Here is a 12,860-nt window from a genome sequence, read left to right on the forward strand (position 1 = left end):
GGAAGGACTTTCTTTTCCTTATACTCTCTGTGCTTAACACCATACCTAGAATAAACAAACAAATGCTTGTTGAATATTATAACATCCTTGAAGGACAAAACTCCTTTTTCATCTTTCTAGCTCCAGCAACTTATGAGTATGTCATATAGTAAAGGCTTTATACCTCAGTGAAAGTAATACCACATATAATCAGCAAAATTCATTTATGTGTGTCCCCTGCCAATGTTAGGTAAATAAAATCTTCAAAAAGTCACTAATTTCAATTAAATCAATGAGTATTTGCTAATTTACTATTTTCCAAGCACTGTACTAGATAGGGATTTGTTGTTGTTCAGTCATTTCAGTTCTACCCAACTCTTCATGACCCCATTTGGGATTTTCTTGGCAAAGACACTGGAGTTGCCATTTCCTTGTCCAGCTCATTTCTAGATGAAGAACTAAGATAAACAGGGTTCAATGACTTGTCCAGGGTCACACAGCTGGTAAATGTCTGTGGTCACTTTTGAATTTAGAAAGATGAGTCTTCCTGATTTCAAACCCAGGGCTCTATCCACTTTACCACCAAAAAATAGCCTTCCCTTGAGGTACTTAAAAAGAATAGTTTCCCTAGAAGTATTTGAAAAATATCAAAATAATATTAGTAAAGAATTATGTGAATACTTACTACTTTGTCAACTTATTGTCAAATAGCATTAGACAAGTGGCCTGATTGGGGCATTCGTTTGTATGGAGCTGAATGAATCACACACATTAGGGTACTCAATAAAGGTTATTTTTTCTCCAGTGATGAAGTCTGGCACTCCTCTCCCAGCAGGCAGGCAATCCTTAGCCCCATTCTCATCTTCTAGGCATAAAACTCCCACTGACTTCAAAGGAAGCTTTAAAAATGGATTAAGCAGAGACTGAGTTTTGACCTCAATGGAAGCTCTTTATACAGAGATATTATGTGGGGGTGGGATAAGAAATGGAAATCATGCCTCATTTTATTATTATTTCATAGGTCACAAATACCATCCAATCCTGAATATTACTCAGATGCTATGCATTCTTTCCCCTTTGCAACACTTTCCATTTGAATGATTTCATCAACATGGATGCAATTTCAGAAACAATTACTTATTCTAAATATTTCAGCACATTTATAATTATGCAAAACCTGAACATCATTCTCTCTCTAAATGACAATAGCTGCTATGGTAAAAGGGATGACATAAATGTGTAATATGTAGCAACACCTCACCTTGCATATCCAAATTACCAAGTCTTGTCAATTCTTCCTCCATCATATTACTCACATCTGTCTCCTCCTTTCTATTTTCAGGGTCATCACCCTAATACAGGCACTCAGTACCACTGAACTGGACTATTGCAACAGCCCTATAATAGGTCTTAGACCAGCTCTGCTCTCTCCTCTGTCTTCCAATTCATCCTCATAGCACTGTCAGAATAAGCTTTCTTATGCCTAAACATGGTCCTGTAACCCTTCTACTTAAGAATGAAGTCTTTCAGCATAAACCATTTCTAACTCCTATGGCTCCCAGAACGCTTTAAACTGTGTACCACTGCAAGAATTCAAATAAATTCAAATAACATTTGTCACAGTTGCTTAAAGAAATTTCTCTGAAAATAAGGAAATCTATGCAAAGATACATATTGTCTTCTCTGTAAAGATACTCAAGGCTAAACATAAAACAAAAATTAAATCAGTTGGGGGTTTAATCACAAGTTTCTTTCTCTTCTTTTGCTTTTTATGATAGTTCTCTTTCATAAGTCTCTTCTTGTCTAAGTGTTTTTCTCAGTCTTTTTTATTGAGTCACTGTATGTATTCTCCTGAATTATGGGGTCTGTCCAAAAGCTTCATTTGACCTAGGTCTTCTTCAAGTTTCTCTCTAAAGGTCCTTAACCTGGGGTTCATGAATGTTTATGGTAATATTTTGGTGATTGGATTTCAATATATTATTTCCTTTAAGAATCTATATATTTTCTATTTATACACTGGAATACATTATTTCTCCAAAGGGGTCTATTATGCAAAAAAAAAAAAAAAAAAAGGTTTAGAACAGCCTCCACTCCTCTGTATCTCTTTATGAATCTTCAATTCCCATTAGTTTATTAGTCATTTCTTTCCATTTATTTATTTATCTATCTGTCTGTCAGATCTATCTATCCAGAACTAAGTTGTCTCCCTGAGTTTTAATCCTGCATCACAAACTCCTTGGATGTCCCAATGACTTCTTAAACTCAACTCTTCCAAGACTTGACTTTCCCCTTAAGTTTGTAACTTTTGTAGATTTCCCCTTTCCTATATGGGCATCATCACCCTCCTTCCAGTTTTCCAGGTCAACAACCTTAAAATCATCCTTAACTTTTCACTCTCCTTCAAGTCCTACTCCCCACTCCTACCCTTCAATGGTTGATTGCTGTCCTTTGTACCCAAAGAAGACCAAAATAACTTCACTATGTCAGGGTCGATGTACAATGTGAATGATTGTGACTACATAAATCAGTGTGAGTTCATAATGCTCTACCACAGGTAGGGCACAAATAGTCAATATAAGCATTTGGAATGGAGATGTCTCTAAATTTGTGCATCTCACATTTCTTCCTCAGTCATAAAACACAGCACCTTCTTTGATGCAACCTCTCATCCATCTCCTTCCCTCTTATGTAACCATCAGGCTATTTCAGGCTCTCATTGTTTCATCTAGAAGACTGTAATAGCTAATAATTAGTCTCTTTGTTTCCCATTTTTCATCTCTCCAAGCCATCTCTACAAAGCTGCTAAAATAATCCTTCTAAAGCACAGGTCCAATTGTGTCATCCCTATTCAAGAGGCTCTATTGATTCTCTATTGGATTCTAAGATTAAAAAAAAAGCCCCATCAATTGTTATTTAAAACACTTTATATCCTAATCATAGTCATACTCTTCTTTACCCATCCTACTTCCAAGCTTAACTTGACTAGTTGCTTGAACTTGCTCTTCCATTTCCTACTTCTACCAAGATTATTCTCCAAGGCTGGAATGAACTGCCTCCTCATCTTTCCCTTATTGACTCCTTAGTTTTGTTTTGTTTTTTTCAGAAGTCATCTCCTTAAATTATGATACATCTGTCTGTTTAAATGCTGTATTCTACAGGAAAATAGAAGTACTTGAACTGCTTTTTCATTTGTTCTTTGTTTTCCAACACCTAGCACCCTGTCTTACATATTCTAATTACTTTATAAATGTTGACCAAATTGAATTGGATTACCTATATATTGTACTTAATATACAAGCTTATATCCTTGACCACTGTATGAGAGACCAAATTAAGAGAGAAGATGGTAAACACTCTAGTATCTTTGTCAAGAAAACCCCTAATGGAGGGATAAAAATTCATTATTCGGAAAAAACTGTTGGGAAAACTGGAAATTAGTATGGCAGAAATTAGATATGGATCCACACTTAACACCATATACCAAGATAAGATCAAAATGGGTCCATGATTTAGGCATAAAGAGGGAGATTATAAATAGATTAGAGGAACAGAGGATAATCTACCTCTCAGACTTGTGGAGGAGGAAGGAATTTATGACCAGAGGAGAACTAGAGATCATTATTGATCACAAAATAGAAGATTTTGATTACATCAAACTAAAAAGTTTCTGTACAAATAATACTAATGCAAACAAGATTAGAAGGGAAGTAACAAATTGGGAAAATATTTTTAAAAACAAAGGTTCTGACAAAGGTCTCATTTCCAAAATATATAGAGAACTGACCCTGATTTATAAGAAACCGAACCATTCTCCAATTGATAAATGGTCAAAGGATATGAACAGACAATTCTCAGAGGAAGAAATTGAAACTATATCCACTCACATGAAAGAGTGTTCCAAATCACTACTGATCAGAGAAATGCAAATTAAGACCACTCTGAGATACCACTACACACCTGTCAGATTGGCTAAGATGACAGGAACAAATAATGACAAATGTTGGAGGGGATGTGGGGAAATTGGGACACTAATACATTGCTGGTGGAGTTGTGAAAGAATCCAGCCATTCTGGAGAGCAATCTGGAATTATGCCCAAAAAGTTATCAAACTGTGCATACCCTTTGACCCAGCAGCGCTACTACTGGGATTATATCCCAAAGAAATACTAAAGAGCGGAAAGAGACATATATGTGCCAAAATGTTTGTGGCAGCTCTTTTTGTTGTAGCTAGAAACTGGAAGATGAATGGATGTCCATCAGTTGGAGAATGGTTGGGTAAATTGTGGTATATGAAAGTTATGGAATATTATTGCTCGGTAAGAAATGACCAGCAGGAGGAATACAGAGAGGCCTGGAGAGACTTAAACCAACTGATGCTGAGTGAAATGAGCAGAACCAGAAGATCACTGTACACTTCAACAACAATACTGTATGGGGACGTATTCTGATGGAAGTGGAAATCTTCAACATAAAGAAGATCCAACTCACTTCCAGTTGATCAATGATGGACAGAGGTAGATACACCCAGAGAAGAAACACTGGGAGGGGAATGAAAATTGTTAGCACTAATATCTGTCTGCCCAGGTTGCATGTACCTTCGGATTCTAATGTTTATTGTGCAACAAGAAAATGATATTCACACACATGTATTGTACTTAGACTATATTGTAACACATGTAAAATGTATGGTATTGCCTGTCGTCGGGGGGAGGGAATAGAGGGAGGGGGGGTAATTTGGAAAAATGAATACAAGGGATAATATTATAAAATATATATATATATATATATATATATATATATATATATATAATAAAAAAAAAAGAAAACCCCTAATGGGGTCAAAAAGAATTAAACATGACTGAGCAAGAAAGCAACCTTTCTATGTGTGTGTGTGTATAAACATATATGTATATATATACATATATATGCATATGTGTATATATAAACACTGCCTTTATTTTGGACATTGTATTTATAGTATACACATTCTGCCAATTCTCTGTCCTTTAAGTAATAGAAACATTAGAATAAGTAGTAACACTATTCAGGAAATAATATAGGAGAAAGCTAGAGAGGTGGCTCTATTCTTTTCCCATGGAGATGAAAGACTGTATAATTGGAAGTTTAGAAGTACTTTTTGATCCAAAACAGAAAAATTCCAAATAAGCCATATAATGTCAGAAAAATTGTATTTATTGTCTACTGTGTGCCAGGTATGTGCAGTGCTAAGGTTAAAGCAAAAGGCCCTAGACAATCTCTACTATTTAGGAGCTGACTCTAATGAGGAGATAACATAAAAACAACTATGTACAAATAAGATATATTGGAATAGTCTCAAAGAGAAAGTATTAATTTTAAGAAGAACTAGGAAAGACTTCTGATAAAAAGGTGAGCCGTTAGCTGAGACTTGAGGAAAGCCAAGAATGCTAGGAGGCTGAGATGAATAGGCAGAAGGTGCAAAGCATAAAGGGACAATCAGAGAAAATACTCAGAATGAGTGTCTTATGGAGGAATAAAAAGGAAACAAGTGTGTCACTGAATCACAGAATATATAGAAGGGTGGAGGGTAAAAGAGGGCAGTTAGGTGATACAGTGAACAGAGCACCAGGTCTGAAGTCAGGAAAAATCAGGCCTCAGATACTTAATAACTATGTGACCCTGAGCAAGTCACTTAATCCTATTTGCCTCAGTTTCCTCATTTATAAAATGAGCTGAAGAAAGAAATGGAAAACCATTTCAGTGCCTTTGCCAAGAAAATCCCAAATAAGGTCATGAAGACACAACTGAAGAAAAACAAAGATGTAAAAAGATTGGTAAACCAGGAAGGAGCTACATTATGAAGGACTTTGAAGAGCAAGAGAGAATTCATAATAAGAATAATTATTATCGCTCATAATAAGAGCTAAAATCTTCATATCATTTTAAGGCTGGCAAAACAATGTAGAAATATTTGATCCTTATAATCCCTGCAAGATATATAGAATGGGTGTTATTATTTTATATTTTGTAGATATATAAATTTTATAAATAAGGAAACCAAGGCTTAGAACTATAGAGTCATAGTCACATAGAGTTTGAGCCTAGGTTTGATCTGATTCAAGGTCTAGCACTCTCCAGCACACTACCTATCAATAGGAAGTAATATGGGAAAAGAATAATTATAATATCAGACTACAAAGAAAAGCTCAAAAAGTTTCAAAATTTTTGTTTAGTTGGATATGAAATTCAAAACAGAATATATGGCCCAAAATCTCCCACAGGCCTTTAACTCACAAGAGAAATCTAGACAGAGTACAGTTCAAATGGCAACTCCTCTCTCTTTACACCCTGTGTGACCTTCAATGAATCATTTAATCTCTATGGGCCCAAGTTTCCCATTTATAAAATGAGAAGGTTGGATAGTGTGATCTTTAAAGTCTCTTCCAGATGTATGCCTGTGACCCAGCCCTTTCTTCCATGAAGCATTTCCTGAATACTCTCCATAGTGATCTCTCCCTCATATACATTCCTACATGATTTATTTTCTATACCACCCCTCTCAACCCTTAATCTCAAATAACTTTACATTGCCATTAAACCATTTCCCTGATTTCGCTTCCCAATAAGACTCCACACTCCTTAAAAGAAGAGACCCATTTTTATTATTATTTTTTATCGCCTCAGTAAATATTTGTTGAATTGGATTCTATTAAAGGAAAGAAAACAAGTATTTATTGAGTTGCCCAAAGTGTCAAGACTATACTAAACACTTTAAAGATTAATATCTTGTTCTGATAAAGTCCTCATTTCCAAAATATAGAGAGAATTGACTCTATAAGAAACCAAGCCATTCTCTAATTGATAAATGGTCAAAGGATATGAATGGATAATTTTCAGATGATGAAATTGAAACTATTTCTACTCATATGAAAGAGTGTTCCAAATCATTACTGATCAGAGAAATGCAAATCGAGACAACTCTGAGATATCATTACACACCTGTCAGATTGGCTAAGATGACAGGAACTAATAACGATGAATGTTGGAGGGGCTGTGGGAAAACTGGGACACTGATGTATTGTTGGTGAAGTTGTGAATGGATCCAACTATTCTGGAAAGCAATTTGGGACTATACTCAAAAAGTTATCAAGCTGTCCATACCCTTTGATCCAGCAGTATAACTATTGGGTTTATATCCCAAAAGAGATATTAAGGAAGGGAAAGGACCCGTATGCACAACAATGTTTGTGGCAGCCCTTCTTATAGTGGCCAGAAACTGGAAATTGAATGGATGCTCATCAGTTGGAGAATGGCTGAATAAATTGTGGTATATGAATGTTATGGAATATTATTATTCTGTAAGAAATGACCAACAGGATGATTTCAGAGAGGCCTGGAGAGACTTACGTGAACTGTAGCTAAGTGAAATGAGCAGAACCAGGAGATCATTATATACAGCAACAAGACTATATGACGACCAATTCTGATAGACCTGGGTACCTTCGGCAATAAGAGGATCCAAATCAGTTCCAATTGATCATTGATGAACAGAACCAGCTACACCCAGCGAAAGAACACTGGGAAATGAGTGTGGACCACAACATAGCATTTGCACTCTTTCTGGTGTTGTTTGCTTGCATTTTTGTTTTTCTCCCCAGATTATTTTTATTTTCTTTATAAATCCAATTTTTCTTGTGCAACAAGATAACTGTATAAATATGTATACATATATTGCATTTAACATATGCTTAACATGTATAGGATTGCTTGACATCTAGGGGAAGGGGTGGAGGGAAGGAGGGGAAAAGTTGGAACAGAAGTGTTTGCAGGGGTCAATGTTGAAAATTAACCATGCTATGTTTTATCAATAAAAAGTTATAATAATAATAAAAAAGATTAATATCTTTACCTCATATTTTGGTAATACATTGTAGAGTAAATAATCAGCTAATTTTCATGATTTCTATAGGATGACTTCAATTTTCTCAAGTAAGATTTCTTTAGAGGAACAGTTCTCAAAGTATAGTCTGGAGATCCTTGGGGAATCCCAAAGACCTTTTTGGGAGATCTAGAAAATCAAAATAATTTTTATAATAGTACTAAAAATTTAAATTATAACATAATAAAATTAAATTTCTGTGGTAAAATACAATAAAAATATAATACACTACAAAAATACAATTTTAAAATCAATAGATATAATCCACATAAACTAAAGTTCTTTTGGAGGTTCTCAGTAATTTGTAAGAGCATAAAGTATTGCTGAAACAAAATTTTTTATAACTGCTATTTTAGAACCTATTTACTTATCAATATTGTCATCTAGGATTTACAAATGTCTTCCTGAAAAAGGAATCATTAAAAGTATATTCAAATAGTAATAAAATATTTTTTTTCTTTCAGTAATAGGTGGGAAACTGCATATGTGGAATGTTATATATGTTATCATGTTTTAACTGTTTTTTCATTAGATGGGTTGGAAAAAGGGTATATCAAGAAATGACTATAATATAAAAAAACAAATCAATAAATGTGGGGTTTTTTTAGAGTGACTTCAAAAAAGAAGATTCACTGACACTATTTAAATATTAGTCAAGAGATTACTCTTGAGACTACACTGAGGAGTCATCATGAGTCACTTCCTTATTCCTTACACAAAGGAAAAGGATGCAATTATACACAAAAAGCTTAGACATGATACATCATCATTTAAATACTCCTAGTCCTTGCATGTGAGCTACTTTAGAAAACACATGAACCAAAGTACTCTTGACATATTTATTTATTTACTTTTTTGCTATTCTTTCTAAGGCTTGCTTTTGTCAGCTTTGGAAGCTTCCCAAACTTTTCTTGCAGCAAAAAGATTGGCCTTATGCAAGCAGTTCAGACCTTGTTCTATTTCACTAATATTAATAGGAGTACTAGCCTCTTCTTAGATTAATCAATAGAAGTAATTTATTGCTAAACCTCACTACTGCTCTGCTGGGCTAATGGTTGAGTATCATAAAACATAGCCTTTATCTATGGAGAATCAGGATCAGTAATTATTTTTACTCTTTTCTGGTTATTTAGCATGTATATAGCATTTTCTATTTGGGAAGTGTTTTGTGCTCTCTTTTATTAGTATTTTGTCATAGCAATCCTGTCAAATGCTGATTAATAAGCCACATTCCCCCTGTTTTCATGAGGTTAAAAGGCCACAGTGTGATTGAGTGACTACTTGGTAAGATGACAGTAGAATGATGCTAAAGGAAATATAAAAGAAAAAAATGCTATCTTTTGTATGTGGAGATGATATTACTGACCCACCATTGATAGAAAACATCCTTTAGAGTTGTTTTTCCAAAAGAGGTTCTGTAGTGATTGTCTATATGATTCTTCCTCCCTACCCTAGCCCCATCTCCCTTGCAATCAATAATGTGCACTTGCAGAATTAGGGCCTTGGAACAGAGCAAAGCTAATTGGCCCTGAAATGGCTATCCCCTATAGACATTGATGAGAAGGTTGCTCAAGGTCTACATGATTTAAAGGGACCTGAGAAAGAGCTAATGGAAGGGGGGAGCTCCACAGATTAGTAGAGAACTCCAGGACCAAATGAACAAACCCATAAGGGAAATCATTAACCATACACAGTTACATCTATGTCTCTCAATGGTAGTAAGTGCCAGGTAGTCCAGTTTTGCTTCAATAGACCCAATTCCAAGCATTAAGTTAGTGTAAGAATACACTAAACTAACCTTTTCTTCTAGTCTTGTTTGGCATATTCCCTGAAAACAAGAAAATCCAAAATAATGTGCTCCAGGCTGCCAGACAAATTTTTTAAAATAATAATAATTCAAAGAATCAGAAAATTATAATAAAGCAAGAAGAGACTCCAGAGAGTATTAATGCTTAGCATATAAAATAAGGATGCAGTGCTAATATGTACATACATATCTTCTGAAGTATTCTTAGGGGAAAGAATATTTATTTCTAGAATCCGAAAACTTAGTTCACATCTTACCTTTGAATCTTACTGCTTGTGTAATTTTAAGCAAGTCACAACTTCCCTGGCTTTCATTTTCTTCATCTGTAGAATGAAAGAATTGGACAAGATGGCCTCTGTGGTGCCTTCCAGATCCAGATCTATAATTCTATGATTATATATCCCCTACAGTCCTTTCCTGGGCAGCTAAGTGGGCAGAGTAGATAAAGCCCCAGGATTGGAATTAGAAAAACCTGAGTTCAACTCTGACCTCAGATCTGTATGAACTTGGGCAAGTCATTTAACCCTCTTTTCCTCAGTATATTCATATGAAAATAAGCTGAAGAAGAAAATGTCAAACTGCTTTAAATATCTTTCTTTGCCAAGAAAACCCCAAATGGGGTCACAAAGAATCAGTCAGACATGACTGAACTGTATCAACAACAAAAGTTCCTTTTCATGGGTAATTCTAGGATCTATTGTGAGATGAGATTATCTCTAAGGTTCCTTCCTGCTCTTAATCCCATGATTCTATGATTTATAAACATGGATTTCCACAAACACAACCAAGCCAGGCTTAACCATTTCTTTGTGTCAGATTCTTAATCCAAGTCTCAAATCACTTATGTCAAAAGACTTTTTTTTTTTTTTTTTTCAAAAATCAGTCCCTTTGAAAAGACTCAGACGTCTCAAACCAGTGAGACAAACAACAGAGCACTATAATGTGCTGTTTTATCCCAGTGACTGCAAGGTACAGGGAAACAGATTCTTAACATTGCTGGGGTATCTGATAGGCCACCCAGCCTTTATCAGAATCTTGGAAAAAACCCAACAACAACAAAAACACCCAAAAATGCGGTTGCTGTTTTCAGAAAGGGTCCTATGTAGTGAATAATTCATGCACTGAACTGGGGAAGCATGATGCAACCGAGCCTGCAGTGAATATCTTGGTACTCTTTATGTGGCTCTACAAAACAGATTCCAACAGAACACACCCTTTAAATACCCTCCATTGAATAGAGCCTTAGGGAGGGTTGTCTAGCAAGTCAAGTAGAACCTAACTCCTTTCCCCATGACCTAGTATAAGGGATTTCCTCCATAAGGGGAGATAGATCTAAAGAGTAAGATGCTCAAAGCAAAAATGAAAAAAATAAGTACAAATGTTGTTGAAAGCTCTTAAGCCATAAAAGCTTTAATTGTTTAATCAGAGATAAATCAATTAGAGATTAGAGTTCAATTAAATTTTTGAATAATAATAATTCTGGGCAACTCATTTAATCTTAATCCATGGAGAAAGAAATGGGAAACCACTCCACTCCAGTATCTTTCCCAAGAAAATTGCATGGACAGTATGGTCCATAGGATCATGAAAAATTGGACACAACTGAACAATTAAACAATAATAATAATAATAATAATAATTTGCTCCTTAGTGAGGCAAGAAACCAAGGCATAGATAAAATAATAAAATCCTAAGGAATAAAGGTCAGCAAATAAATCCTACCTGAAATTATGGAGAGAGTATTTTTCCCTAGTCATGATTTTCTAGATATTTAGAATTCAAGTAACACTAACTGCAAAAAATCACCATCCCCTTTGTATCCTATACTTAACACTGGGAAACTATAGGAAGTGAGCAAAACCTCCTTCCAACCTCAGTGGGTTTCATAGGAGCTCTGTTGTACCATAGGCTTACATTGCAAACTGCCCTCAGAGTTCACATGAAGCAGCATGGTTTGGAAATAGTGTGTGCACATCATTTCCTTTTCTATAATGGAAATGTTTCCTTGTGTCTTTAGCTCCTGACATGACTCCTAGTATACAGTAATTACTTAGTAAGTGCTTGTTGGCTGATCAATAAGATGACAAGATAAGATAGATAGCTACCATTGCTGGGACCATAAAAATAGCTACAACCCCCCAAAATGAGAACCTTAAGAGAACCTTAAACATAAAGTCTCTATGGTCATGTCACTAATGTGACAAACATGAGAGAGACATCTTAGACATTTCTATCTCAGACCAATTTAAGACTTTTTCAAGTCAAATTCAATCTAGCTATTCCTATGTCAAACATTCTCCTACTGGCCCAAGAGGAGATATATTTTTCACTCCCTCTCAGTCACAAGACTTTGCTAAAGCAATAATGTCTATAATATAAATAACAAAAACAACCACCACAAAACAATTGAAAATGGATATTGCAAAATTCCAAATAACAAGTATGGTTTAAACACCTACCCCCATTCCTTTGGGAAGGGGGAAGGCTTATAGGTGTGAAACAACGTATGTGTTTTTTTGGTTTTTTTTTCCAATGCATTACAACTATATTGATATTTTTCTTTCTTTTTTTACTTTTCCTATAAAAAATTATTTGTGTATAGGATGGTTCTCTGGAAGAGGAATAGATGAGGTACAGAGGAAGAAATTTAGGCAATAAAAAGGCTATAAACAACTAGTATTTATTAAGTCTTTATTAGGCCAGGCACTGTGCTATAATATTAAAAACAAAATATAGAAAATGTGTTAATAAAAACAATAATACAACTAGTATTTATTTCAATTATATAGCCCAAGCACCCCTGGCTGGTCTCTTTGTATACTATCTAACATTTTTACATATCATAAAATTTTTTTAAATACAAAACTATTCTTAACCATAGTTTGTCATTCTCTGAACTTGTGCTTCAAAATCTCAAAAGTCTTATTTGAACCTCACAAGAATCCTACAAGGTGGCTTTACAAATATGGAATAATACAAACATTATTATTCCCATTTTTTTAAATGAAGAAACAAAAGCTCAGAAAAGAGGTTTGTTCATGGTCACAAAGGTGTATCAGGAACAATGTAGTATCTTCTACATTGTGCTCCATATCTCTTAGTTGACTGGACTGTCAAAATTGAAAGGAAAAAAATACAATAGGATTCCTGTTCAAA

At 34.8% G+C, this 12,860-nt stretch overlaps 1 protein-coding gene across 1 annotated transcript in view; it reads right to left on the minus strand.

The window, feature by feature from the left end:
* Positions 1–8,089, minus strand: part of AKAP6 (A-kinase anchoring protein 6) — a 522,653-nt gene extending 514,564 nt beyond the window's left edge. Inside the window, exon 1 of the mRNA XM_074284790.1 lies at positions 7,868–8,089. Coding sequence (XP_074140891.1) covers positions 7,868–7,887 — 20 coding nt within the window. The 5' untranslated portion in view covers positions 7,888–8,089. The remainder of the gene's footprint in view (positions 1–7,867) is intronic.
* Between the last annotated feature and the right edge of the window lie 4,771 nt (positions 8,090–12,860).

This window comes from Sminthopsis crassicaudata, chromosome 2 (assembly GCF_048593235.1).
Source record: "Sminthopsis crassicaudata isolate SCR6 chromosome 2, ASM4859323v1, whole genome shotgun sequence".
NCBI classification, from domain to species: Eukaryota; Metazoa; Chordata; class Mammalia; order Dasyuromorphia; family Dasyuridae; genus Sminthopsis; species Sminthopsis crassicaudata.